Below are 23,052 nucleotides of genomic sequence, written 5' to 3' on the forward strand. Positions count from 1 at the left end.
TTGATTTTGACGTGGCTTTCAAAGTCACATCAGATTCAAACATACCGCCGGGAGTACGGACCGGCACACCAGCATTTATGTCGCTAGCACTGTTGGAGCAGTTTCCCGAGTACACTCATAGCGCCGCCGATGATTTGGAGTCTGTGTTTTGGGTTTTATTATGGCTTTGTACACATTACCAGGAAGGCGGTGAGAAGGTTACCAATGAAAGGTCTTTGGAGAAATACAGGACTTGGCAGCACATGAATTTAATAGCTTTCCGTGACAAGCTAGGCATTATTTCTAAGGGGAAAGCGTTTAATTCGGTTCTAGAGGATTTTGATCCGTATTATTTTCCTCTAAGAAACGTTGTAACCGAGCTACGGAGACTTTTTTTTCCGTATGGATCAACGGATACAACTTTGAGACCTATAGAACAGGAGCTGTATGACAGAGTTATCAACTGTCTTCGGGTCGGGGTCGGGGTCTAACAGTGTAATCAAGGTTGCCATCTATTGTCTGATTTTCGATGAAGAAATTTTATTATGGGCCTAACCTCAGCTTATATATATGTACAAGTACAAACACAACCCTGGCCTTAACCCAGCGACGCCCCAGCCATCCACAGCAGCCCAATAGTTTTACCGTACAAGCTATGAACATGTGGGAATCAGTCTGCATGTTTTAGAAATAATGGCGGTTAGGATATAACTCGTGAACATGAGGGAATCAGTCTACATGTAGAAGAAACTTTGTCTGCTAGGTTAAGCTATACTAAAAACATGTGGGAACTATTCTGCAAGTTGAGTAAACCGTGGTTGTTAGGCTCCAACATGTCGATTTTGTAAGAATTTATCGTTTAAAAGCTTAAAAATTTCCTAACCCTTGCTAAAATAAAGTTTTACACGTCTAAAGAGCATGCAGATATCACCTGCGCATTTCAAGCAACTGACTCTTAGATACCCCTGTGTTGTATGCATATGCGTTAGTAGGCCCTTTCTCAATATTCACGGTTTTGGTTACAACCCATCTTTTATTTACACCACTTCACGGCTTCTCCGAAGTAAAAAAGAGGCATGGCATCGCCTAGTGATATCTGGATATCACTAAAACCTGCACCACTGATAGACGATGACAACAGGTAAATAAGTGGCTTGAAAAAAAAAAAAAAAAACCAACTCGCCATGAATTAGGAAGAAAAGCTTACAATGGCTATTAGAGCATCGACATCATTGAGCAAGATTATACCCCGCATTGCACTCGAACGAGGATCTTTTGCTGATCTAACCGAGGCAGGTCTGTTGCAAGAGATTCAGGAAGCTCAAAATGTTGCTGCTACTGCTACTGATGCCGCCGCTGATTCACAATTAGCGACTGCGTCTTCGCCAATGCAAGTCGACAATGATAACCAGGATGTTACTGTTCAACAACAACAACAACAACAACAACACAAAGTCGAAACAAGTCAAGCACAAGATGTGCAAAGTTTTACCGAATTTGAAGAAAATTTCGCAAGCACGAGGACCGAACTCACGAGGCTGATAAGCAAGGCTCAAAACGAAGCTGCGATCGCGCTAGATTTCGTGTCGTTATTGATATCATGCGTTCGGCCGGCAGCTGGCACGACGTCCATGTCACCACATTTAAAGTCACACGTGCCGGTTGGATCATTAGGCGCGGACAGGTTCGACCCTGTTGCAGCACAAGTTAAGCCATCGGCAGGTGAATTGGCAGACCAGGCCGCATGCATTGTTGGTTGGAAAGCGCAAGCGATTTCGGATGCCAGTAATCGGTTGGCAAAAGCTCAAGTTCGATTAAGTGAAGAAGTTGCAAAGGAAAAAATTTATTGGCAACAGGCAGAACAGATTGCTGCCAGTGGTGAGATCATTACAAAGATTCGAACTCCGGAATTTAGAATTCTGGGCGTACGTTATGGATTTAGGGATGGTAAATAACCAAAAAATTTAAAATCAGGTTATGACTGTATATGTTAACATGTAAATCTTTAGCTGGATCGGAATACAAGGAAGAAGGAGTGGCTACTTTACGACGAGGCGCGAACGGCAATATTGTTTTAAAAACTGAAGGTGAAAAAAGGCAAAAAGTTTTGAGAGTTTCGATATTTCAGCGTCGACGGAGCGAGGTTGATAATCACGAGGATGATCGCAATGAAGATTATGATACTTACTACGACGATGAACAACAACAGCAACAATTTATTGAAACCGGCAAGTTTGTGTCTAAATTCAAGGCTGGCTTGCACGATGCCGGAGTGGAGAATGAAGTCAAGCGGGCAAGGAGTTTATTATTTGAAGAAGAATTGTTTTACAATGCGGTTAAGGAAACCAGCATTTTGGCAGCACAGGGCGTGATACTTGATTTTAATGATCGAGTGATTCTTGAAGTTAATCATGATTTGCAAGTAATTCTTGACATGGTTACGGTCACGGATGATGATCAAGATTACGAGCAACTGATGCAGGTCGATCAGGATCATGATGATGGTCTTAACAATCAAGTGATTGCCGAAGCAGTAAGTGCCGCGTTACATTTGCAATTATGCAAACTTCATAAAGAAAATTTGAAACAGCGACGGGCAATTCCAAAACCACTAGGAAGTCGATTGTAAGTCTTTTTTTTTTTTTTTTTTTTTTTAGAAAATTTTCGAAACAATCTAATTTTTTTTATTTTTTTTAAATTTAGGAATTTGGAGAAACCAAAATCAGTAATTTTGGAACCACTCTTGAACGCTTTGCAAGAAGATAACATACGTCAAGGTTTAGCTAATTTTCTTCAATCTCTTATTAAAGAAGTTTCTTAAACACGGCTTTAACTTGGACTGAAAAACAAATTTCTTTTTTTTTTTCTTTTTTTTTAATGGTGAAGAAACGATTTATGCTGTTGTTCTTTTTCAACAGATGCCGTCCGTTTATCAATATATCCACATAACTCGGTCAACGCGTCCACCGTCTCGGACGGGTCCGCCACCCAAACCGTGCATGCAGCCAACCGGGCCTTAAAATCATTAGCACCGATCGAAGCAAACTGATCACCAACGTGCAACGTTTGCCGACCCGAGATTTGTCCTAGGTATCGTTGCAAGGCAATCACGCCCAACCGTTTGTCACCAACATCCACCCACACGTCACTGCCACCGTTAAACGCGCAAAAATGAATTTGCTTGCCCAATTCAGAAAATTCTAAACGCCGTTGAGCACCGAGCACGACTTCTTCCAAATTTTCCCTAATCATTTTTTTGCCCGGCATGGGTACGATGCCGACCGCGCGTGACTTGCGAACCAATAAGCCGCTCAGGTTCATGGCTTGCTTGCAAGATGCCAAAACTTCTTCAGCAAGATCGAGTAAATTTTGAATATCATCTTCTTGCCATGTGTTCATCACGGGCAAACCCCATTCTTCCGGTTCTACCCAAACAAGTCGTTCTGAAGTTACCGAGTAACGAAACATGAAATTTGATTCCCCACCCATGACTAGTAAGTTTTGCTTTTGCTGATCAGTAAGATCGGTTGAAATCGTAATTGCATGAATTAATCCTTCCAATCGTTCGGTATATCTTGTACCTGAAGTATCAGAGTATCCAGCTGCGGTGACGATTCCGATAGCGATGTCTTTTGAACAAAAATGAAAAAAAAAAAATTAACAAGACCGGTTAATTTTTATTTATTTATTTTGCTTTCAATATGTATTCCTTACCTCGTTTGAGCAATTCTAAAAGCACTGGTATAACATTACTATCTCTAGTGAGAGACTTGCCATCGTCGTACTATTTTGTTTTAAAAAAAAGTCAATTATATGCAAACAAGAAAAGGAAAAAAAAAATAAAACAAATTCGTACTAATGTAACATCACCATCAAGTGTGACAAGTTTTAAGGGCAAATCTCCATTTGCCAAGCTCAGAATCTGTGCCGAGTTCAAGATCAACCTTGCAATTAATCAATATTTTGCACACCAGGACACAATTAAAAAAAAGAAAAATAAAAAATAAAAGCAATCATACTGCATCTTTAAATATTACCTGACATCGTTAAAACTGGGACTAACCAACCGTCGACTTGAAATGGCCCGTTTGGAGTCTTGCACGTAAAAAGCTTGCTCTAACGGTAACTCGGTAAAGAAAGATCCAACCGTGGGCACCAAATGCTTAATCTTGGCCAATTCTGGCGTGCCATTTTTTTCATGATTCACTTTTTTGCAACGATTAATCAAAAAAAAAAAAAAATCTAAACATTCACTTTTCATGAAAGATTAGGCTGTTGCTTACATTGATCCTTGATTAAAGCTTCAACGTCGGACAAGATTGCCGCGTATTGATGTCTTGTAGCTTGAGTAACATCTTCGCCCGTACCAACTCCGTTGATAAACGCGGCAGGTTCAGAATGCAAAACGAACGGCACCTGTTGCAATCGAAAAAAAAAAAAAAAACATGAATCAAATTAGTTTATAACGATAACATGGCGCGACTTGTTTTGTTGAAACGTACGGCAAGTAACCCTTTGATCCATTCGATAAAACCATCACGACGATGAGATTTTAATGCGTCTAAACAGTGATTAATTATTTCTTTTCTCATTAATTGTTCTTTTTTTTGTTTAAAGGAATCGGGTTAAGCAAACCATACATTCGACACGGTATCTAATCATTAACGGTTAGTCATTTGTTTCACCAGACAATAAAAAAGTTTACTCACTTCGTAGTCATAATAACAGTAAATCAACTAATCAATCAAGAAAATCAATGAATCAAAATAATTCAAAATCCAAGTGGCCGTAAATGCATATATATGTGAACTTCTAATCGATTGTTGCTTGCAACCCCTTCCCACTCAAACCCCGCGAAACTTTATTTTCAATTGCTTTGCATTTCTTTATCTGAACGTTTCAATGTTCAATGTCTGTAAGTTTAAACCATTCGAACGAATAAAGAAAACTAAGATTTCCATTGAAAACTGTACAAATAAACACAATATTAAGTCTAAAAATAAAACAAAACTCCGAAAAGTTAAAAAAAAAAAACAAAAAACATCCCATGCAGCCAATACAACCAAATACATTATATACGTCTCCCAACCAAAGGAATTTTCAATTGACAATTATAAAATTTTTTAATCAAACAGATTGTCGTCGTCATCATCATCATATTCAACAAACAATCCGACACCTGTCATGTTATCTGCCTCCAGCAGTTCATCCCGGTCTTCATCTGGCGGGTCGTTGTTACTATCATGTGTAGCTTTTCGAGGGCTTAACGTAGATGATGATAGATTATTACGATCGTCCAGCTCTTGCAGTTCTTGTTGCTTTGCCCGTTCGTTCATTTCAGCCAATGGGGCCATGAAGTCATCATCATTATCATCTTCATCACTAACCAAGTCATCATTAACAACAAATCCGCTTTCATCCTCGTACGTATTCGCGGTGCCTTTATTTTTTTCATTTCCTAAATCATCAGTTTTCTTGGATTTTTTGCTTGCCCGATCAATGTCATCGCTATCGTCATTCGAGTCGTTTGACTCGGCATCGTATGTGCGTTTAGGTCGGTATTCATCAATGTACCCGTTTCTTGCAATTTTCATCCGCCCAGTGCGGCCTAATCTCTCAGTGGTTTGTAAAAAATCAGCAAACTTGGCCTTTGGAAATAAGTTATGTGCCCATAATTGATAACATTCTAGTAATCGGCCCAAATCCTTATACTACACAAGTTAGAACGGTTTCAACAATTAAACCGAGTTATAATAATAATTCACCTCGTGCCCTTTTCCTTTAAACCTCATTCTCTGAGCACGAACACGTAAGTCAAGTAAACCATCAACTGAGAGTAACCTAAAAAAAAACATTTTCCGTCAAAAAAAATTGCCCTGTAACAATGAACGTCCACTTTTGGCACAAACCTTTCCACATCTAATTTTGCCACTGCTTTCCTCGGCTTTACAACAACATCGGTATCAATACCCAAATCATCATTTGCAACTACTCGATCACTTCCGCCAGGAATGACATCTTCATCGATGCCTAACGGAACTTGACTGTTTTGCGCTGGTAACGTGCCGTTAGGCACTATTTCTGCGGCAGCATTATCGAAACTATGAATTCGGTGATGAAGTCCATAATCTTCATCATCATCGTCAATCTCAAATGCTTCAAAACTCATCTTGGTTTGAAAATATTTGTTTAATTTTTTTTTTTTTTATTTTTGACTTGTCAGATGCAAAAGTGCTTTGGACGCGACAAGAGTAAACAAGCAGTTCCGGCGCGTTCGCCGGGTAAATTAATTTGTTTTTACGAGCTTCCCAGTTGTGAACAGGCGGACATGATGCAACTTACGGATTAATCGCTAGTTTAGAACACCAACTTGAATGCAGTATGAAGACGGTGATTTCCCTGAATGTCGGTTCGACAACGCATCAGGTTCGTATACGTATATAAACGGAATTCATTAGTTGCGACATTCAGCTAGCGAATATCACGCCCCCTGTCACACTTGGACGTCGTACCCGGCGCACTTTTTACTTATCTACTACAGCATATTGCGAAGCTATGTGATTTCTAGTCGTTAGTGCAGTAAAAAAGTGCTAAAAAGAGAGACGATGGTGTCCAAACTCGGTTTATGAGTTATGCAACCAAATGAGTTAGTCAACGGTGAGAACGGATGAGCCCATCCATGCACACTAGTGGACCAGCTCGTGACATATTTTGCCCAATCCCATAGAGAAATTGGGAATCTGCATGTTGTGTACCTTGCTAAATTACGAAATTAATGTCCAAGGAGTTTGCCGAACTGGCTCTGACAAATGCTTCAATTCATATTACTGATTACCACCTGACTTTCCATTTTCCAAACCATAAATGAACAATTGATTCTTCCAAATTAAAATTACAACAAAAGTTGATTGATTGATTGCTTTTCCGTATTTCATACGTTTTTGGAACCCTGGGGCAAAATGCCTGTGCCATGTTGTGTTTTGATGTTTATACCATATATGTTGCGCTTAAATGTGCATCATTTATAGCACAAGTTGACAATTACGTAATAATGTACGTTATTAATTATTTCGTCCAATGAACGAAAAGGCTTGAAATCGCACTTCGACCCATCGCGAAGAGAGATTAAAATCAAATTTGAAACAACCGAAGAACAAGTTCAATTACAGTCTTTAAATTTTCTTGCAAAATGACCTCGGTTCATGATATCCCACTTCCCCAAGGACCATTTCCTGTTAGTGCTTCTTTTTTGGTTTTTGTTTTGTCTTCATTTGAAAATTGACTACTTTTGGGGATTTTTTTTGGTGGCCCAAAAAGGTTTTCATGTATGCTTACCATATATATATATATATTTAGCTTATTGATGCGGATCCACATTTTGCTCGAGTTGTTCGATTTTACAGGCCATCAGATTACTTAGTCTGGGCTGGATTTACTGCCAGCGGGCCAATTATTGACGGCCTGAGTGAATATGTGCCATACACGGCCAGTTCAAAATCATTCCGTGAAAGCGTGGAAGGATTTCTTTACAGTACAAAGTCAACAAAATCAATTTTTAAAAATTATCCTTCCATCGCTCTTGGTGCATTGGCTGGATTCTTGTATACTTATAATCGCAGCAGTGGTAGGTTTACTCCGTCGATTCAATTACCGGTTTGAGATGGTACTAACTTGAAATTTTTTGTAAATTTAGCTCGTTTCTTTGGCGCGACTGAAAATTCAAGAGAGGTTGAGAAAGATTTAAAAGAATTAAAGCTTCGTGCCAAGAAGGGATTGCCATTGTACGGAACATCGTACCTGCCAGAAAACCTTCAAGATTTGGCAGCCAGGTATTCAAGATTGGCTCAGCTTAAATTGTATATTTTTCCCTGGTTTAACTTTGTGAACCATAATAATCATGGTGTTGATGTTGCAAAATATTACGAATAGATTTGAGCCTGTTGAATTCATACATACATTCATTCATTTCATAATTTAAAAAAAAAAAAAAGAAAAGAGAAAAAAAAAAAATTGCAATTATTAACTAATTGTCGAGAGCTGTTTCAAATTTTTGTTAACGGACAATTTAATGGTGGAACATTGAGAGGTTTTTTTTAAATAAGCCTGGGGGGAGTACATACGCACGCTAACTGGTTGGTTGGTCGGTTGGTTCTTTTTTTTTTTTTTTTTTTTTCTAGGCTTTTTACGAGTCTGATTATGTGAATTTGGTCACAAGCCATGTGTATGTATATATATATATTATATACAATTTCAAATAGAAATACAAATTTGAGAAAAAAAAAAAAAAGAAAATTAAATATATAATTAGGCGCCTATTATAGTATTTCAAAAATGCGTAAATGCTGCTCCTACAGCTTAATGATTAAATGGATAACTTATAATACGTTTTTTTTTTTTTTTTTTTTTAATTTAATTTAATTTAAGGCTTCATGTATTATATCCATCTAAAGAAAACAATAAAGGAAAATACTTTTGCAATTATACAAAAAACCTGTTTGAAGAAAACCAAGAAACTATAGGCTTAATTAAGCCATGTTTACGATAAATTTTTTTTTTTTTTTTCAAACATACCACTGGCCTTGTGATAGGTACCGTTTCACTTCCGTCAACCATATAACCTCTGAAATGGCCTCTGGTGCTGTCCGACTAAACAGCCGCTTCTTTCGGGATATTAGAATGCTGGTTATATTGTTTTGGCAGTATATAATAACTCAGCGAATACAAAATGTTGAATGATGAAATGGCGGCGGAGGATTTACAATCAAGCTCAATTATAATAATAAATTTTTTTTTAGTTTTAACAAAAATTTCAAATATGAAACGAAAAAAAAAAAAAAAAATTCGAAATTCCAATTTATTAAAAGTTGAGACATATATTTAAAACAATTATCAATTAACTCAAAGGAAGTTTAGACAAATAAGTTTCTGGTTTTCTTTTTTGAGAAAAGGAAGAAAAAAAAAAACCACGAAAAGAAAAAAAAAAGTGAATACACACAATAAGAAACTTTTTTTTTGTCGTAACGCCCCAGCCGAGTAAAAAATAAGACAGAAAAAAAAAAAGACACACAAATTCAACTCAATACGAATCTTAATTGAAAGATCAAAAAAAAAATGACGATATATAAGAAATAAAAAAAAAAAAGACACCCCGGTTTTGATAACCAGTTTCTTTACGGTGTTAATATTGAGATGCTTATTGGGCATACACGCCATGATAACCTCTACCATCGGCCTCAACCCGGTCTAACCTTCCGTCTCGAGCTGCAAGGTAAAGCTCGTTCAATCGTGCAACTGGAATCGGTTCGTTTGGATCGGTCGTCTGTTGCGGCGCACCTGGAGGTCCCTGTGGAATTTGACCTTGCTGTTGCGGTGGATGCAAATGGGCGGCTTGGGGACTAGTTTAAGAAGACACATTAGAATCTATTCGCAACAAATCTATACAAGTTATGTAAAATGCAATAAAAAAAAATAATAAAAAATAAAATGAAATAAACGCATCAAAAAGACATCCTAAAAAGTGCTAATTGAATAAACAAAAAACAAAAAACGTGTCTTCCGATATGGCTTTTATAGAAAAAAAACGGGGAAAAAGAAAAATAGAAATAAACAAGAAAAAAAACACCGCTTACTTTATAGGAGCATACGGGCTATAGTGACTTTGAGGTGGTAACCCAATTGACTGATACACTGGAGGGGGGGGAGTAGGCCTATAAAAACCAGTACTCAGTAAAAGATCTTTAAAAAAATCAAAAATAAAGAAAGAGAAAAAAAATCATGTATGAAGTCAAAAATCAACTTTTTCAGCTTTAAATACAACAAACAAACAAAAAAAAAAAGGGAATAGAAAAAGGGATCTACCTGTATGGAGCATTGACTGAGCCTGAGTTGTTCTGTGAACGACCCCATGACAATCTAACACGAGAATTTCCTATAGGATATCCCTGCATCTGGTTGATGGCCATCTCAGCAGCGTGACGCTGAACAAACTGAACAAATCCGCAACCCTTTCCAGGAGGAATCTTAACGTACGTGATCTCTCCAAATCCAGCAAAGAAACTTCGAAGCTCATCTTCAGTAACGTATCCAGAAAGGCCACCAACAAAAACAGTAGTGTTGTTAGGATCGGTAAACTGGTTCATTGGCTGAGGAGCGCCGTAATAACCCAATGGAGGAATACCCATTTGGTACATGCCAAGTTGGCCAGGTCCTTGCTGTTGAAGAAGTCCATTAGATACAGCAGCGCCTTTGTTCTTGGGAGTGGCGGTAGAAATTCGCATGGGCCTGTTGCCACAGTAGAATCCCTGCATTTCGGTCAAAGCTCTCTGCATTTCACCCTCATCAGAAAATCGAACAAAGCCATATCCTCTAGACATGCCAGACACAGGATCGGTCATAATCTTTGCCGATTTGCATGAAGGATAACGACCCTGAAAAAGATTAAGCAAAACATATTCGCTGGTCTCTGGGCCAAGGTCGCCAACAAAAATAGAGAATTCTGGGGTACGATCATCTCTGCAAACCAATCACAAAATGTCAGCAATTGTCAGCAGCTTTTTCAAATTTTTAAAAAAATGCTCACCTTCTGTCAGAAAATCCACCACCAGACGCCCAGTTCAACTTGAACGCTCTCTGGGTATTTGGAATTATAGTGCCGTTAAGGGTTAAAGCCTTAGCAGCAGCAGCTGGGCTAGAGAAATCTACAAAGCAGTAGCCGGCATTGGTTCTACTACATTTAGAAAATGAAAAACACATAATCAAAAAATTGTTGCAACATACCCAGAAAACTTGTCTCTGATCATCTTGACGTTAACTGCCTCGCCAAAGTTCGACCACACCTGGCGGATAAAGTTTTCATCGATCCAAGGCTCCAATTCACCCATCCTGAAACAAAAAAAAAATATTAAACAAAATCTCCCTTTAAATTCCAAGTAAAAAAAATTAAAAAAAAATACATACCAAAGAGCAGTTTTGGAATCATTACTCTGAGGTTGAGCAGAAGCAGCGGCAGCAGCAGCAGCAGCGGCAGCGGCGGATGCAGCAGCGGGGGCAGCAGCAGGAAAAGCGGCAGGAGCAGCGGCAGTGGTGGCCCCAGTAGGAGCAGGCTGGGCAGCAGACTGCGGAACAACACCAACAGCGGCAGCAGCAGCAGCTTGAGGAGATGTAGCGTCAGGCTGTTGGGAATAATCATAGGAGTAAGACATTTTTTCTCAGATAATCAGGATGTGATACAATTGCACTGAAACTGATTTTTTAAAAAAAAACTAATTGAATATAGACGAAAACTAAATTAAGTTAGAAACCACGGTCGATATGGATTGAAACTGAGGGGTCGAACACAATCGAGCTGAGACCAAAAAAACATCACAGGCAACATGAGATAAAAAGAAAAAAAAAAAAATTAAAGACTTACAGAAACGAAGCCTGAAAAAAGTCGAAAATATGATTGACGATTGACGATTTACTTGTTTTGCGAACTGAAAAGAAAAACTAGATCAAGACCGGACCGAATTGGAAAAAAAAAAAAGGGCAAGACGAGACACGACAAGAAAACTGGAGCTGACAACAGACACAAACTAACGACAAAACTGATATATAAACAGATGCGAAATCAGAGAAAACCAACAAACAACAAACAAAGCAACGAAAACGATGAAAAGAAGACGTAATTGAGGCGAGATGAATTGGTGAAAGGGGGGCAGACGAATAAAGAAAGGGCTTCGAAGTTGCTGCGTTGGCGCCGATGATTCGATCAAACGCCGTGCCCGCGTCGGATGCGCACTTATGCCGCGGGTACAATCCCCGCTGCTTGCTTGCATCTGTGGATGGATTATCATCATTGATTACTTGATCGCGTTTCATTCTTTTCATTCCAAATGTCCAATGGCTTCGCTCATTCATCGCTTTCGTCCGATAGCCGCCCAGAAGCTTTGGAGAGCACCACATGTGTCGGCCCACCGTCTTTATAGTCAGGCTGCTGCCACAGAAGATCCCAGTTTGTCGGACTATGAGCGCCTGCTGGTTTCCAAGCTCGTAGACGCATTTGAGCCGTCGAGCATCACCGTCAGAGACATTTCCGGTATATACGGCGGAAACATAGTAATAGAGATGGCGATCATTATTAACTTTTACTTGCAGGTGGTTGTGGGTCAATGTTTGCTATCAACATCACGTCAAAGGCATTCAAGGGCCTTCCGATGGTTCGGCAACACAGACTAGTCAACCAAGTCCTGGCTGACGAAGTCAAAAAATGGCACGGGCTTCAGCTAAAAACTATTGTTGACAATCCATGATTTTGTGTATATATCACTTATTTTGTAATTTTTTTTGCTTTTCAGGCATTTATATAGAATACCGCGAGCATGTGAATGCTTCCAATCATACTTTACATAACTCGTATAGCTCATTCACATTTTAGGGTAATAGTTATTGAAGGCTGGGGTGCATGCAAGTCCGATAGCGGACTTGGAATTCTTGTACTCATATGGCGGAAAGCCTTTTTTCGTGTAGTGCTTCTTGGTGGTAGACTTGTATTTCCCATAGTATAAATAATTACTCTGTATGCAATAATTTCGTATTTCAAACAAAACCCAAAATTTGACCCTGTTTACTTCCACTGTATAGTATGTAAACCGGTTTAAGTATGTCGTTAAATCCGCACTCTAAAATGAGCTCCCCGGCTTTTGCACCTCGAATTCAATATGCGCTGTCATTGACCTGAACTCCAGCTCGTAATCGTAATAATTTTTCCTTTTCTCAACAAATCTATAAACCCCAATTAAAAATATGCAAGAAGCAAACACAAATCATTCCATACCTACCGCCCGCGAGAAGAAATACGATCGTCAACTCCGGTTATGGGCTGCGAATGGTCAGGCCGCGCTCGAAGAAGCGCACGTCTTGCTTGTGACCGCATCAGCCGCTGGTGCTGAAATTTTAAAAAATCTGGTTCTTCCCGGTAATTTGCAAATTGATAATTATTTTTATGTTTATAAATACTCTAGTTTGGGACTAAATAATTTTAAATAAAGGGACTGGAACGTTTACGATTGCAGATGACAAGCTCGTCACTCAACAAGACGTCGACGTGAACTTCTTTCTCGATGAGGACAGCATTGGCCACTCGAGAGCCAAAAAAGTGACTGAATTACTTCAAGAGCTCAATCAAGACTCCACCGGAATTTCACAGATCTTGGTAATATTCTATAAATGTTGCGCGTTACCATGCGAAAGCTAACCCGCAAACGCTTAGAATCTTAAAGAGTTAGATCAAATCGATCCTTCATACTGGGAATCATTCTCTCTTGTGGTTGCTCATCAGATTCGTCCAGACGTACTAATAAAGCTGTCAAGCATACTTTGGGAAAACAAAATACCTTTAGTCGTGTCGCGATCAATTGGATTCTACGCGTCCCTCCGACTCGTCGTCCCTGAACATACCGGTGCGTATTGCTTTTTATACTGCAAGATACGATAGTTAATAATTTGAATTTCACACGAAAAATAGTTGTCGAATCACATCCAGACTCAACCGTTGAATTACGTCTAGATTCACCATGGCCTGAACTTGAACAGTTGGCCGAATCAGTCAATTTAGATGAATTAGATGACATGGAACACGCGCATGTGCCTTATGTTATCTTGCTTTTGAAATATTTAAAAAAATGGAAGCAGGAGGTAGGACTGAAAAGCATATTTTATTTTGTTTGATTTCTTTTACTCAACATGGGTTAACAAATATTTGGCAGCACAATGGGGATTCTCCATCAAATTATGCAGAAAAGAACCAGTTTAAACAACTAATTAAGGCAGGCATTCGGACGAATGATCCTGAGAATTTTGAAGAAGCAATAAATGCAGTATGGAGAGCAAGTCAAAAGACTGAGATCCCATCTTCAATTAAAAAAATTTTAGGCGACAAGCGAGCACAAGAGTTGACAGAAACTGTAAGGGTTTTTTTTTTTCACACTTGATTGGTTTGACATTTACTAACTGGTGAACAGTCCACAAAATTTTGGATTCTCGCCCGAGCTGTAGCAGATTTTGTTTTATCCCCGGAATCAGACGGACATCTTCCGCTTTCTGGAACGTTACCTGACATGAAAGCCGACAGTGCATCCTACATTGCATTACAGAACGTGTACCGCGACAAGGCACAGAAAGATCGAAACGAAGTCGAACGTCATGCTCACCGGCACCTGCAAGTAATTGGAAGATCGACCGATTCAATATCTCGAGAAGAAATCGAGACGTTTGCAAAGTTTTCTAGTTACCTGTTTGTGATTGACGGCCGGTCGGTAGAAGAGGAATATTTGACTAATCCTCGATCGAGCACGATTTTAAATGGATTAGATGACAGCGATGATCTGACTCACATATATGTTGGATTCAGAGCGGTCGATCTATTTGAACAAAAATTTGATCGGTATCCTGGCTTGTTTGACGACACCAAGACGGATGATTCGAAAGAACTCGCGGCTATTGCATTAAACCTGGTGAAAAATTTCGGTGGCGAGGAAGTGAATGACCGCACTTTAAACATTCTTCAAGAATTGTAAGTGTAGCGTTTTTGTATCACTGACAACATGTAGCAGCTAATCAATACTACTTAGTGTTCGTGCCGGAGGTGGCGAGCTTCATAACATTTCATCATTACTCGGTGGCATCGGCGCTCAAGAGATTGTCAAGGTAAGAACATTTGAAAATTTCTGGCATGGCACTAAAAAAAAGATTAACCAAATTAGATTTTGACAAAGCAATATATTCCGATAAACAACACGGTAATATTTGATGGCATTCAAAGTAAGTCTCAAGTATTGCAATTATAGACTTGGGGATCCAGTAACAAGTGTACAATAAACCATATATTTAGCTGTATAATATAATTTATATTCCAACTTTTGCAGTTCTATTTAAAAAAAAACTTTTAACGAACTCATTTTAGCATCTAAAACATCAAACATACACAAAATTACTGATTGACAACAACAAAAAAAAACGACATAAAAAACTAACACTAGATACTCCATGAAAACTAAGTCCCCAAAAACATTCAGATCATAAGCTGAATCCAAATAAATTGGCAAATTTAAACTACTTTTTTTTTTTTTTTTTTTTGCTAATATTAAAAAAAAGGGTTTCCAAACTCAAACTTTTTAAAAATCCGGTTGCAAGTAACAATTCTTTTGTTGCTTTTTTTTTTTTTTTCATTACAAGCCAGTACGCTGTTTGCGTAATGCTTTACGTTCTTTCTCCTTTTCGGCATCATAGACCAAGAACTCATGTAAGCCCTTACCACCCGGAACCATAGGCAGTACGGGAACTTTCTTATCGACAATGACTTCCAACAAAGCCGGTCCCTCTGCATCGAGCAACTCTTGCAATTTGCCTTCAAGTTCTTCAAGCTTGCTGACTCTCAAACCCTTGACTCCCATTGCCTCTGCCAATTTAACAAAGTCAGGATTAAGCTGGTGCGTATGTGCGTATCTGTCCTCGTAGAATAAAGATTGCCATTGAGTAACCATTCCCTGTTCCTCGTTATTCAGAACAATAATTTTCACACCCACATTGAATTGTGCAGCAGTACTCAGTTCAGTAAGAGTCATGTTAAACGACGCATCACCATCAATATCGATAACGGTATGGTCAGGCTTGGCGACTTTGGCACCGATGGCAGCCGGCAGACCGAAACCCATTGTACCAAGACCGCCAGATGTGACGATCGTACGAGGGAAACGCCATCTGAAATGCTGAGCAGCCCACATCTGATGTTGACCCACACCGGTGGTAATGATGGTCTTGTCCTTGATGTTTTCAGTCAAGCGAGAAAGTTCCGCAATCACGGTCTGGGGCTTAATAAAACCGTTGGGAGTTTCCTTTTCGTAATCAAAAGGGAATCGCTTTTTCCACTCATTAATCTGGTTAAACCACGCCGGCCGGGACTCGATTTTATTAACAAGAGGCAGCAATTTGGACAACATCTCAGACACTTCGCCCTCCACAGCTTCAGTAACCTGAACGATCTTGTCGATGTTCTTTGGACTGATATCAAAATGGACAATGCCACCACGTCCTTCACGCTCAGCACGTCTAGCTTCAGGAGCAAACTTGGACAAGTTACCAGTCACACGATCGTCAAATCTAGCACCAAGCGCAATGATGAGATCAGATTCCTGCATGGCAAGGTTGGCATAAGCTGAACCGTGCATGCCAAGCATGTGCAGGGACTTTTCATCATTCTCGTCAAACGAACCGAGACCCAAAAGAGTAGTAGTCACAGGAATTTGAGCTTTGTCAGCTAATTCCCTTAAGAGCTTAGGACCAATCTCGGTACCAAGAATGCCACCGCCGACATAAATAACCGGCTTTTTAGCAATGTTGATAAGCTTGGCGGTATGCTCAATAGCACGATCAGTAACTTCTCGTGATGAAGCCAGAGATGAGACAGACAGACCCTGGGATGGCAAGGAATTAAAAGTTGGAATAGGTTCTCTAAGGATAGCAGCAGTTACATCCTTGGGCAGGTCAACCAAAACCGGGCCGGGCCGACCAGAAGTTGCAATTTCAAAAGCCTCATTGATGCGACGTGGCAACTCATTAACACTCTTGACCATGACATTCCACTTGGTGCATGACCGAGAGATGCCGACGACATCGGCCTCCTGGAATGCATCAGTGCCAATGGCAGATGTAGCTACCTGGCCAGTGAAGACAACCAACGGAATACCATCCGACATGGCGTCTTGCAAGGGAGTGATGACATTGGTAGCACCGGGGCCGGAAGTAACGAGAACAACACCGGGCTTGCCGCTGACGCGAGCGTAACCCTCAGCCATGTGGCCGGCACCTTGCTCATGTCTGGGCAGAATAAACTTAAAATTCGGAGAGTTGTAAATCGCATCAAAAACAGGAAGAATAGCACCACCAGGGTAACCAACTGAAAAGACGTTAGCCATGACAAGACAAGTTGAGTCACAGGATTGGACATACATATATGGTCGACGTTATGCCTTAGCATCATCTCGTGAAAGATGTCGCCTCCGCTGAGACCTACAAGACTGCAGCAATAGTTAGTAAAATGCCATATAGGGATGTAGAACTTCGCCCTTCCATATTCCGGACGCCCGGAGAACGACGCCGGATCAAAACGATGAAACAGCTTTTCCAAACCAATTAAAATTTGCACAGTCTACATCAATATGCATTCATATTTGTCTACCCCCGGGGCCTCCACCAAAAACAATTAAAAAAAAAAAATTAGGTTGACTCACGAATCATCAACGGTTGAATTTGACTTTGCAAACACGTGATGGCCCTCGGAATGCTTCTGAGGAGCTGGCGAGATGTCAGTTGCAGGCTTGACTTTAGTTCTATATTCATGATTAACAAAACCATATTAGACACAGTCGGGGTGAAGATTGAAGAAAAAAAAAAAAAAAAAAAATTCCCCCGCACGTACGCAGCAGCTGAATGTTGAGCCCTTCTGGGCGCGTAAGAAGTGGCAACGGATGATTTGGCCCTGGCGAACGTAGGCCTTATATTTTTCGAAGCCCTAGAGGCCGACGCTCTTGCGGACGGAGCAAACGAGCGGAGCATGGTGTTGGGAGTAGCAGTGGAAGCTGAGTGAAGGAAGCAGCAGGAATATGGGAAGATGGTGAAAAGGAAAAGGCCAACTCGACGTCGGTTATTAGAGCGAAAAAAATGAAAAAGAGTAATAGTTTGTTACGTGATTAATTAGGTAATACACGCCGATACCGGTCTCACCTGGGCAAATTACCGTTTTCGGCGCAAATGGCCGAGTCGGGCATTTGCGCCAGACGAAAACGCCAAAAGTGGAAATTTGTCAAGTTGCGTAGAATTTGTATGTGTATAATTGTAGCTGTTGATTGTATGTAATATACATCATACCCTCTATCGTTGTCGAGATAATATCAGTCATTTCCCATCCCCACCTCCATCCCAATCCCAATTCCTCTGCAAATTCATCTTTGCATCGTCGCAGTGTTGTCTTCAGCATGTCAACGCCCGTGCCGCAGCCCTCGCGAGAGGAACAGGCCCGTTTGCTCGATGATGCCTTGGCCGTCGTACGCCAGCAGTCCCACCTCATGGTCAAGAACCTCGAGTCCAAGGGAAAGCTAATGGATGCACTCAAGCATGCATCAAGCATGCTTTCTGAGTTGCGGACCTCAGCGCTGGGGCCTAAGCAGTACTACGAACTTTACATGGCCGTGTTCGACTCCATTCGTAACCTGTCTGTGTACCTCAAGGATAACCATCCAAACAATCACCTTGCAGACCTCTACGAACTTGTTCAATATGCTGGTAAGGCTTAAATTTTTTTTTTTTTTTATAATTCTGAATTGTATCTGATTATTATTCGGTTTAGGAAATATCCTCCCCCGTCTGTATCTTATGGTTACTGTCGGCACAGTTTACATGTCCGTCCCAGATGCTCCCGTGAAAGAAATTCTCAAAGACATGATGGAAATGTGCCGCGGCGTGCAGCACCCAATCCGTGGCTTGTTTTTGCGATACTACTTATCTGGCCAGTCTCGAGACAGTCTTCCTATTGGCGATAGTGAAGGCCCCGAGGGCAACTTGACAGATTCGGTTCATTTTGTCATCACAAACTTCATTGAAATGAACAAGCTCTGGGTACGCCTTCAACATCAAGGTCACAGTCGTGAACGGGAAAAGAGAATTAAAGAGCGTCAAGAATTGCAAATTCTTATCGGCAGCAACCTGGTTAGGTTGTCTCAATTGGAAGGCGTGGATGTCGAGACTTACAAATCCGTAAGTACTCTTTTTTTTTTTTTTTTTTTATTTTTTATATATTTAATTTTGGACATCATGCAATTAACCACATCTGGTTTAGACAATTCTTCCCGCTATTTTGGAACAAGTTGTGCAATGCAGAGACATTCTTGCTCAAGAATACCTTCTTGAAGTTATCACCCAGGTGTTTCCAGATGAATTCCATTTACAGTCGCTTGACCTGTTTTTATCAGCCACCGGAAAACTCAACCCAGGCGTGAATGTTAAAAATATTGTTATTTCCATGATTGATAGACTTGCTGCTTACGCTAGTCGGGAAGCAGAATCAGAAGAGCCTGCCGTCCGTAAAGCAAAAGAGGAAGCTTCCATCAGAAAATTGGCCGCCGCGGTGAAGAGGATCAGATTCAAGGATAGTGTTGCTGAGGAGTATGGTCTTTTCAAGGATCATACTATCGAAGAGCGTGAAGAAGAATCTACACCACCGCCTCCGCCGGCGCTAAATGGAGACTGGGAGGATGCCAAGACTACGCCAGAAAAGAAGCAAGAAGATGGAGCTGAAAATGAAAATACATTAGCCGCTGGAGAAAATGAAGCGGATGTGGAAGAAGAAGAAGATGATGTTGATAATGACGAGGAAAAAGTCAAGCCTGTGAAACCAGCTGAGGCACCAAGAAGTCTGCTTGATGAAATCGCATTATTCGAAGTCTTCTTTGAACAAATTCAGCTTCTCATTCAAGCTCGCCCCGATTTATCGATTGGTGACATCACTGCACTTTTAGTGTCACTTACAAATCTTTGCCTGAATTGCTATCCGGCGGAGTTGGAATATATAGATCAGATTATGGGATTCACTCTCGAAAAAGTCGAAGAGTTTAAGAATAATGCCGACCTTCACTCCGCTCCAGCAAAAAACAATGTGATTTCACTTTTGCTGGCACCAATCTCATCTTACAAATCCCTTCTTAACGTTCTTGCTATTCCTAACTATCTCAGCTTACTACACGCTCAATCTTATGCCACTCGTCGGTCGATCGCCGCCGCTGTTGCTAGCTCGATTCTCAAGAATTATTCCAAGCTTGAGACTCCAGAAGATGTTGAAGGCGTGACTGAGTTGCTTCGCGTAATTATCAAGGAAGGTCAACAACCGGCCGTGCCGTTTAGTTCAACTACCGCGCCTGGCCAGCCACAACCGCAACAGGCTAACGGCAACGGCGGTGCTGCTAAAAGAAAAGAAAGTGAGACCGAGGACACGATTGAGGAGCAAGGATGGCTGGCTAGGATCGTGCATCTTATTCAGTCCGACGTACCTGATGTGCAATTCAGAATGTTGCAGTTGGCCAAAAAAGCACTTGGCGAAGGTGGTGATCGGATCAAGTTTACTTTTCCTGCCTTGATTACTTCCTCCATCAAGCTTGTTCAAGCGTATTGGGGGAAACGGTTTACCGACAATGCGTTTGCACAAAAGATCGTGGCGGTGTTCAAGTTCGCGCATCAACTGATTACCGAGATGTACAACACCGGTGCGTCCCCTGATACCTGCCTGAGGCTTTATGTGTTTGCCGGTCAGATCGCGGACCAGGTCGAATCTGAAGAAGTCGCGTTCGAATTTTTCGCTCAAGCATACGTTACTTTTGAAGAGGCAATAACTGATTCTCGTGCCCAATTCCAAAGCTTGAGCGTATTGGCCGGTGCGCTTCATGGTACTCGCAATTTTGGCAAGGATAATTATGAAACACTCATCACCAAGAACGCGTTGTACGGTTCCAAGTTGCTTAAAAAGCCGGACCAGTGCCGCGCGGTGTACTTCGCGTCGCACCTGTGGTGGGCAGTTGAGATCCCGGTTCGCGGTGAGGAAGAGGGCAAGACGCCATTGTATCGAGATGGCAAGCGCGTGCTGGAATGCTTGCAACGCGCATTGCGCGTTGCTGATGCATGCATGGATACCGCGGTGTCGATCGAGTTGTTTGTCGAGATCTTGAACCGATACGTGTATTACTTCGACCGGGGATGCGACGTGGTTACCGTGAAATATGTGAACGGACTGATTTCGCTCATCTTGTCTAACTTGTCGACCACGATCGATCAATCAAGCAGTGACTCTCCACGGAAACATTTCGATCGCACATTGCGGTATATCGCTGCTCAAAAGGAAGAAGACGAAAGGTTTGATCAAATTACTTGGTAAAAAAAAAAAAAAAAAAAATGAATTGCAAAGAAGAAAAAGAAAAAATTAATCCATGTTTTGGGTTTTATTTTTTTTTTTTTGTCTTTTGAAATGTTTTTTATTTATTTATTTTGGGAGCTTTGAAAGGGGTGTGATAAGGATATATAGTACGTTGGCTATTAAAAAAAAATCATTTTGATACTATCCATAAATATCTTCATTTAGCCGTTAATGATTTAATGGATCAAAATTTTTTTATGTTTTTTTATGTCTTTTTTTTTGTGCCTTCGTGAATCGATAATATAATAATTTTGTAACAAATTTGTTTTAGCTTGATTTAGTTTTTTTTTTTTTTTTTGTTTGCCCGCATTTAATTTTTGTCTTTTTTGTTAGTATACAATGTTATATAATTCAGCATTTACCAATATAACGGTGCGTTACCTAAAGGTTATACAACTACAATTACTTGAATTATAAAAAAAAGGTCTTCATGTTATTCTACTGATAAAGCATTGCATTGACTATAAATACTTGTACTGAACATGCAATTTTTATTATTAAAATTTTTTTTAAAAAAAAAAAAAAATTAAAAAAACACCAATTTTTTTTTGATAAAATGAAGGTAATAATTCCAATAAACGCCGTAAAACCCAAAAAAAAAAACAATAAAGAATATTTACTCTTTCTTTCATAGTTATAGTCATAATAATATATGTATGTGTAGAATCTATACTTTAGGTAACCCAGTCATGGATGCCTTTTTTGATTCGATCCATTGAAGATCAACAAGTTTTTCCCTCGCGTCCCACAAAAACTTATAACTTGTTTTAATAGTGCCATCACTCACGCCCGTTCGTTCAGAAATCTTGTTTGCCGATCGTGGTTCACCGAACAAGCCGGCAGCCATGTATATCGCAGCAGCAGCAATAGAAAGAGGAGACCGGCCGGCCAAGATGCCTTCCTTGGCTGCACGACGTGCGAGATGTTGGGCACCACTAGCAACCTGACTAGTAAGTCCAAGATGCGAACAGAATCGAGACATGAGATCCTCGGCATTGGTGGCAACCGCTTGGTATTCCTTTTCGGTAGCAACAGCAGCGACAATAGAAGTGCCATTTTGTTGGAAAATGGATTCAATAATTTTAAAAACCTATAAAGTTAATATCTTTCAAAATGTTCTTGAAAAGAACATAAAAAAAGGCAACACAGAGAATAGCTAAAAAAAATGCTTACCCTTCCAATCTCTTTTTTTGGTACACTGGTCAACATACAAATTTCTTTAAACGTACGAGCGACTCCAGCCTGTCGACAAGCCACAAAGATTGCCGCTGCTTCGATACTCTCTTGAGACTTGCCCTTAAGCTTGCGATGATCTTCCACAATCTTGTAAATCTCTTTTGCAACATCCTGCACCATTTTTGGCAACGAATAACGCTCGCACATTTGAGAAATTTTCGCGTACGCTGCCTGCAACGCGGTATCTTTCTTATCATGAATGGCCTTGTTTTGCGTCCGGTTAAGATCTCTGCCTATCGAGCTGCCGGGAGCACCATACGAAATCATGGTATCCAACTGGCTGCCACTCAATAAAGGATTGATCGCTTCTCCGACACGGGATGGATCATCATTTCCTTGATCGTCATTGGCAAACGTACGCCATTCAGATCTCGTATCAACAATCCGATCACCAAGTACAAGGCCTAACATGAAAAAAAAAAAAAATGTGTTATTCATTCAGTCCAATATTTATGCCAAAAAAAAAAATAGAATTGTTTGAACTAAATGTTGGACTATAAAAAATATTCAACTTACCACAAGATCCACAAACCATGTCACCCTCGCTGAAGTTTTCCACCAGATTCGGTGGCACCTCTCTGCAATCAGGACAAATCAAGTGAACATTCAAATTTTTCTGAAACGCAGGTTGCGGTGCTGCTATAGCAGCAACAGTTGGACCAGCCATAAACCCAAGTAACAGATTTGAAATGCCGTAAGCCTGAAAACTTCAAATGAATGAATAATCGACTTGGGCTGAACTACCTCACTGAAACAGACAAAAGGCAAGATGAAGAAGAAAGAGCAAACGAGACAGAGTGGCGGCCTTAGTAAACAGAAAAATGCCCATTGCACCAAACCCT

At 40.4% G+C, this 23,052-nt stretch overlaps 11 protein-coding genes across 11 annotated transcripts; 6 read left to right on the forward strand and 5 right to left on the reverse strand.

The window, feature by feature from the left end:
• V1514DRAFT_17276 (uncharacterized protein) lies at window positions 1-905 on the forward strand. Its single transcript, XM_066924571.1, has one exon. It carries the CDS (start codon window positions 78-80, stop codon window positions 468-470), a length of 393 nt encoding a protein of 130 aa, XP_066784327.1. The 5' UTR covers window positions 1-77; the 3' UTR covers window positions 471-905.
• A 150-nt stretch (window positions 906-1,055) lies between these two features.
• On the forward strand, window positions 1,056-2,800 carry V1514DRAFT_318935 (mediator complex, subunit Med17; the record flags this gene model as incomplete). Its single annotated transcript, XM_066925908.1, has 4 exons — window positions 1,056-1,120; window positions 1,199-1,926; window positions 1,989-2,604; window positions 2,683-2,800. The coding sequence occupies 4 exons, from the start codon at window positions 1,056-1,058 to the stop codon at window positions 2,798-2,800; spliced, it is 1,527 nt and encodes a 508-aa protein (XP_066784328.1).
• Window positions 2,421-4,786, reverse strand: V1514DRAFT_327919 (IMP-specific 5-nucleotidase). The gene is made up of 9 exons (XM_066927073.1): window positions 4,689-4,786; window positions 4,620-4,633; window positions 4,482-4,540; window positions 4,263-4,395; window positions 4,017-4,185; window positions 3,836-3,923; window positions 3,694-3,763; window positions 2,684-3,608; window positions 2,421-2,605 (listed from the first exon to the last, which is right to left on the reverse strand). Exons 1-8 carry the CDS (start codon window positions 4,697-4,699, stop codon window positions 2,854-2,856), a joined length of 1,299 nt encoding a protein of 432 aa, XP_066784329.1. The 5' UTR covers window positions 4,700-4,786; the 3' UTR covers window positions 2,421-2,605; window positions 2,684-2,853.
• A 132-nt stretch (window positions 4,787-4,918) lies between these two features.
• On the reverse strand, window positions 4,919-6,216 carry V1514DRAFT_351227 (replication fork protection component Swi3-domain-containing protein). Its single transcript, XM_066929444.1, has 3 exons — window positions 5,889-6,216; window positions 5,745-5,820; window positions 4,919-5,690 (listed from the first exon to the last, which is right to left on the reverse strand). Exons 1-3 carry the CDS (start codon window positions 6,146-6,148, stop codon window positions 5,103-5,105), a joined length of 924 nt encoding a protein of 307 aa, XP_066784330.1. The 5' UTR covers window positions 6,149-6,216; the 3' UTR covers window positions 4,919-5,102.
• An 878-nt stretch (window positions 6,217-7,094) lies between these two features.
• On the forward strand, window positions 7,095-8,152 carry V1514DRAFT_362453 (C-terminal of NADH-ubiquinone oxidoreductase 21 kDa subunit-domain-containing protein). Its single transcript, XM_066929738.1, has 3 exons — window positions 7,095-7,213; window positions 7,336-7,603; window positions 7,673-8,152. The coding sequence occupies exons 1-3, from the start codon at window positions 7,169-7,171 to the stop codon at window positions 7,906-7,908; spliced, it is 549 nt and encodes a 182-aa protein (XP_066784331.1). The 5' UTR covers window positions 7,095-7,168; the 3' UTR covers window positions 7,909-8,152.
• Window positions 8,153-9,604: 1,452 nt separating this feature from the next.
• V1514DRAFT_278425 (uncharacterized protein) lies at window positions 9,605-11,180 on the reverse strand (the record flags this gene model as incomplete). The annotated part of the gene is made up of 5 exons (XM_066924985.1): window positions 9,605-9,686; window positions 9,838-10,491; window positions 10,559-10,702; window positions 10,756-10,860; window positions 10,936-11,180. 5 exons carry the CDS (start codon window positions 11,178-11,180, stop codon window positions 9,605-9,607), a joined length of 1,230 nt encoding a protein of 409 aa, XP_066784332.1.
• A 672-nt stretch (window positions 11,181-11,852) lies between these two features.
• On the forward strand, window positions 11,853-12,561 carry V1514DRAFT_351230 (altered inheritance of mitochondria protein 1). Its single transcript, XM_066929445.1, has 2 exons — window positions 11,853-12,055; window positions 12,115-12,561. Exons 1-2 carry the CDS (start codon window positions 11,860-11,862, stop codon window positions 12,267-12,269), a joined length of 351 nt encoding a protein of 116 aa, XP_066784333.1. The 5' UTR covers window positions 11,853-11,859; the 3' UTR covers window positions 12,270-12,561.
• A 10-nt stretch (window positions 12,562-12,571) lies between these two features.
• On the forward strand, window positions 12,572-14,874 carry V1514DRAFT_351231 (uncharacterized protein). Its single transcript, XM_066929446.1, has 8 exons — window positions 12,572-12,934; window positions 13,008-13,171; window positions 13,229-13,418; window positions 13,484-13,653; window positions 13,725-13,922; window positions 13,980-14,530; window positions 14,589-14,664; window positions 14,721-14,874. The coding sequence occupies exons 1-8, from the start codon at window positions 12,763-12,765 to the stop codon at window positions 14,802-14,804; spliced, it is 1,605 nt and encodes a 534-aa protein (XP_066784334.1). The 5' UTR covers window positions 12,572-12,762; the 3' UTR covers window positions 14,805-14,874.
• Window positions 14,845-17,636, reverse strand: V1514DRAFT_291430 (thiamine diphosphate-binding protein). Its single transcript, XM_066925322.1, has 4 exons — window positions 17,435-17,636; window positions 17,247-17,345; window positions 16,966-17,033; window positions 14,845-16,912 (listed from the first exon to the last, which is right to left on the reverse strand). Exons 1-4 carry the CDS (start codon window positions 17,569-17,571, stop codon window positions 15,186-15,188), a joined length of 2,031 nt encoding a protein of 676 aa, XP_066784335.1. The 5' UTR covers window positions 17,572-17,636; the 3' UTR covers window positions 14,845-15,185.
• A 248-nt stretch (window positions 17,637-17,884) lies between these two features.
• V1514DRAFT_351233 (vacuolar protein sorting-associated protein 35) lies at window positions 17,885-21,356 on the forward strand. Its single transcript, XM_066929447.1, has 3 exons — window positions 17,885-18,297; window positions 18,362-18,768; window positions 18,851-21,356. Exons 1-3 carry the CDS (start codon window positions 17,991-17,993, stop codon window positions 20,933-20,935), a joined length of 2,799 nt encoding a protein of 932 aa, XP_066784336.1. The 5' UTR covers window positions 17,885-17,990; the 3' UTR covers window positions 20,936-21,356.
• Window positions 21,357-21,425: 69 nt separating this feature from the next.
• On the reverse strand, window positions 21,426-23,025 carry V1514DRAFT_327950 (cyclin-like protein). Its single transcript, XM_066927074.1, has 3 exons — window positions 22,727-23,025; window positions 22,148-22,614; window positions 21,426-22,064 (listed from the first exon to the last, which is right to left on the reverse strand). Exons 1-3 carry the CDS (start codon window positions 22,875-22,877, stop codon window positions 21,642-21,644), a joined length of 1,041 nt encoding a protein of 346 aa, XP_066784337.1. The 5' UTR covers window positions 22,878-23,025; the 3' UTR covers window positions 21,426-21,641.
• Window positions 23,026-23,052: the final 27 nt, after the last annotated feature.

Source organism: Lipomyces japonicus, assembly GCF_038497905.1.
Source record: "Lipomyces japonicus strain CBS 7319 unplaced genomic scaffold V1514scaffold_11, whole genome shotgun sequence".
In the NCBI taxonomy this organism is placed as follows: Eukaryota; Fungi; Ascomycota; class Lipomycetes; order Lipomycetales; family Lipomycetaceae; genus Lipomyces; species Lipomyces japonicus.

Bases quoted from the DNA above. Each gene is read 5' to 3' on its own strand.
- V1514DRAFT_17276 (XM_066924571.1), top strand. From the start codon at position 78: ATGTCGCTAGCACTGTTGGAGCAGTTTCCCGAGTACACTCATAGCGCC.
- V1514DRAFT_327919 (XM_066927073.1), bottom strand. The intron at 3,924-4,016 runs GTAATATTTAAA...ATTAATTGCAAG, and splicing joins CCCAGTTTTAACGATGTCAG to GTTGATCTTGAACTCGGCAC. The intron at 3,764-3,835 runs GTACGAATTTGT...AAAACAAAATAG, and splicing joins TTGATGGTGATGTTACATTA to TACGACGATGGCAAGTCTCT.
- V1514DRAFT_351227 (XM_066929444.1), bottom strand. From the start codon at position 6,148: ATGAGTTTTGAAGCATTTGAGATTGACGATGATGATGAAGATTATGGA. The intron at 5,821-5,888 runs GTTTGTGCCAAA...GTTTTTTTTTAG, and splicing joins GCAAAATTAGATGTGGAAAG to GTTACTCTCAGTTGATGGTT. The intron at 5,691-5,744 runs GTGAATTATTAT...TAACTTGTGTAG, and splicing joins TTAAAGGAAAAGGGCACGAG to TATAAGGATTTGGGCCGATT.
- V1514DRAFT_362453 (XM_066929738.1), top strand. From the start codon at position 7,169: ATGACCTCGGTTCATGATATCCCACTTCCCCAAGGACCATTTCCT. The intron at 7,214-7,335 runs GTTAGTGCTTCT...ATATATATTTAG, and splicing joins TTCCCCAAGGACCATTTCCT to CTTATTGATGCGGATCCACA. The intron at 7,604-7,672 runs GTAGGTTTACTC...TTGTAAATTTAG, and splicing joins TACTTATAATCGCAGCAGTG to CTCGTTTCTTTGGCGCGACT.
- V1514DRAFT_351230 (XM_066929445.1), top strand. From the start codon at position 11,860: ATGGCTTCGCTCATTCATCGCTTTCGTCCGATAGCCGCCCAGAAGCTT. The intron at 12,056-12,114 runs GTATATACGGCG...TTTTACTTGCAG, and splicing joins CACCGTCAGAGACATTTCCG to GTGGTTGTGGGTCAATGTTT.
- V1514DRAFT_351231 (XM_066929446.1), top strand. From the start codon at position 12,763: ATGCAAGAAGCAAACACAAATCATTCCATACCTACCGCCCGCGAGAAG. The intron at 14,531-14,588 runs GTAAGTGTAGCG...AATACTACTTAG, and splicing joins TTAAACATTCTTCAAGAATT to TGTTCGTGCCGGAGGTGGCG. The intron at 14,665-14,720 runs GTAAGAACATTT...TAACCAAATTAG, and splicing joins GCGCTCAAGAGATTGTCAAG to ATTTTGACAAAGCAATATAT.
- V1514DRAFT_291430 (XM_066925322.1), bottom strand. From the start codon at position 17,571: ATGCTCCGCTCGTTTGCTCCGTCCGCAAGAGCGTCGGCCTCTAGGGCT. The intron at 17,346-17,434 runs GTACGTGCGGGG...TCATGAATATAG, and splicing joins GCTCAACATTCAGCTGCTGC to AACTAAAGTCAAGCCTGCAA. The intron at 17,034-17,246 runs GTGAGTCAACCT...CTATTGCTGCAG, and splicing joins AATTCAACCGTTGATGATTC to TCTTGTAGGTCTCAGCGGAG.
- V1514DRAFT_351233 (XM_066929447.1), top strand. From the start codon at position 17,991: ATGTCAACGCCCGTGCCGCAGCCCTCGCGAGAGGAACAGGCCCGTTTG. The intron at 18,298-18,361 runs GTAAGGCTTAAA...TATTCGGTTTAG, and splicing joins CGAACTTGTTCAATATGCTG to GAAATATCCTCCCCCGTCTG. The intron at 18,769-18,850 runs GTAAGTACTCTT...CATCTGGTTTAG, and splicing joins ATGTCGAGACTTACAAATCC to ACAATTCTTCCCGCTATTTT.
- V1514DRAFT_327950 (XM_066927074.1), bottom strand. From the start codon at position 22,877: ATGGCTGGTCCAACTGTTGCTGCTATAGCAGCACCGCAACCTGCGTTT. The intron at 22,615-22,726 runs GTAAGTTGAATA...TTTTCATGTTAG, and splicing joins CATGGTTTGTGGATCTTGTG to GCCTTGTACTTGGTGATCGG. The intron at 22,065-22,147 runs GTAAGCATTTTT...TTAACTTTATAG, and splicing joins CAAAAAAAGAGATTGGAAGG to GTTTTTAAAATTATTGAATC.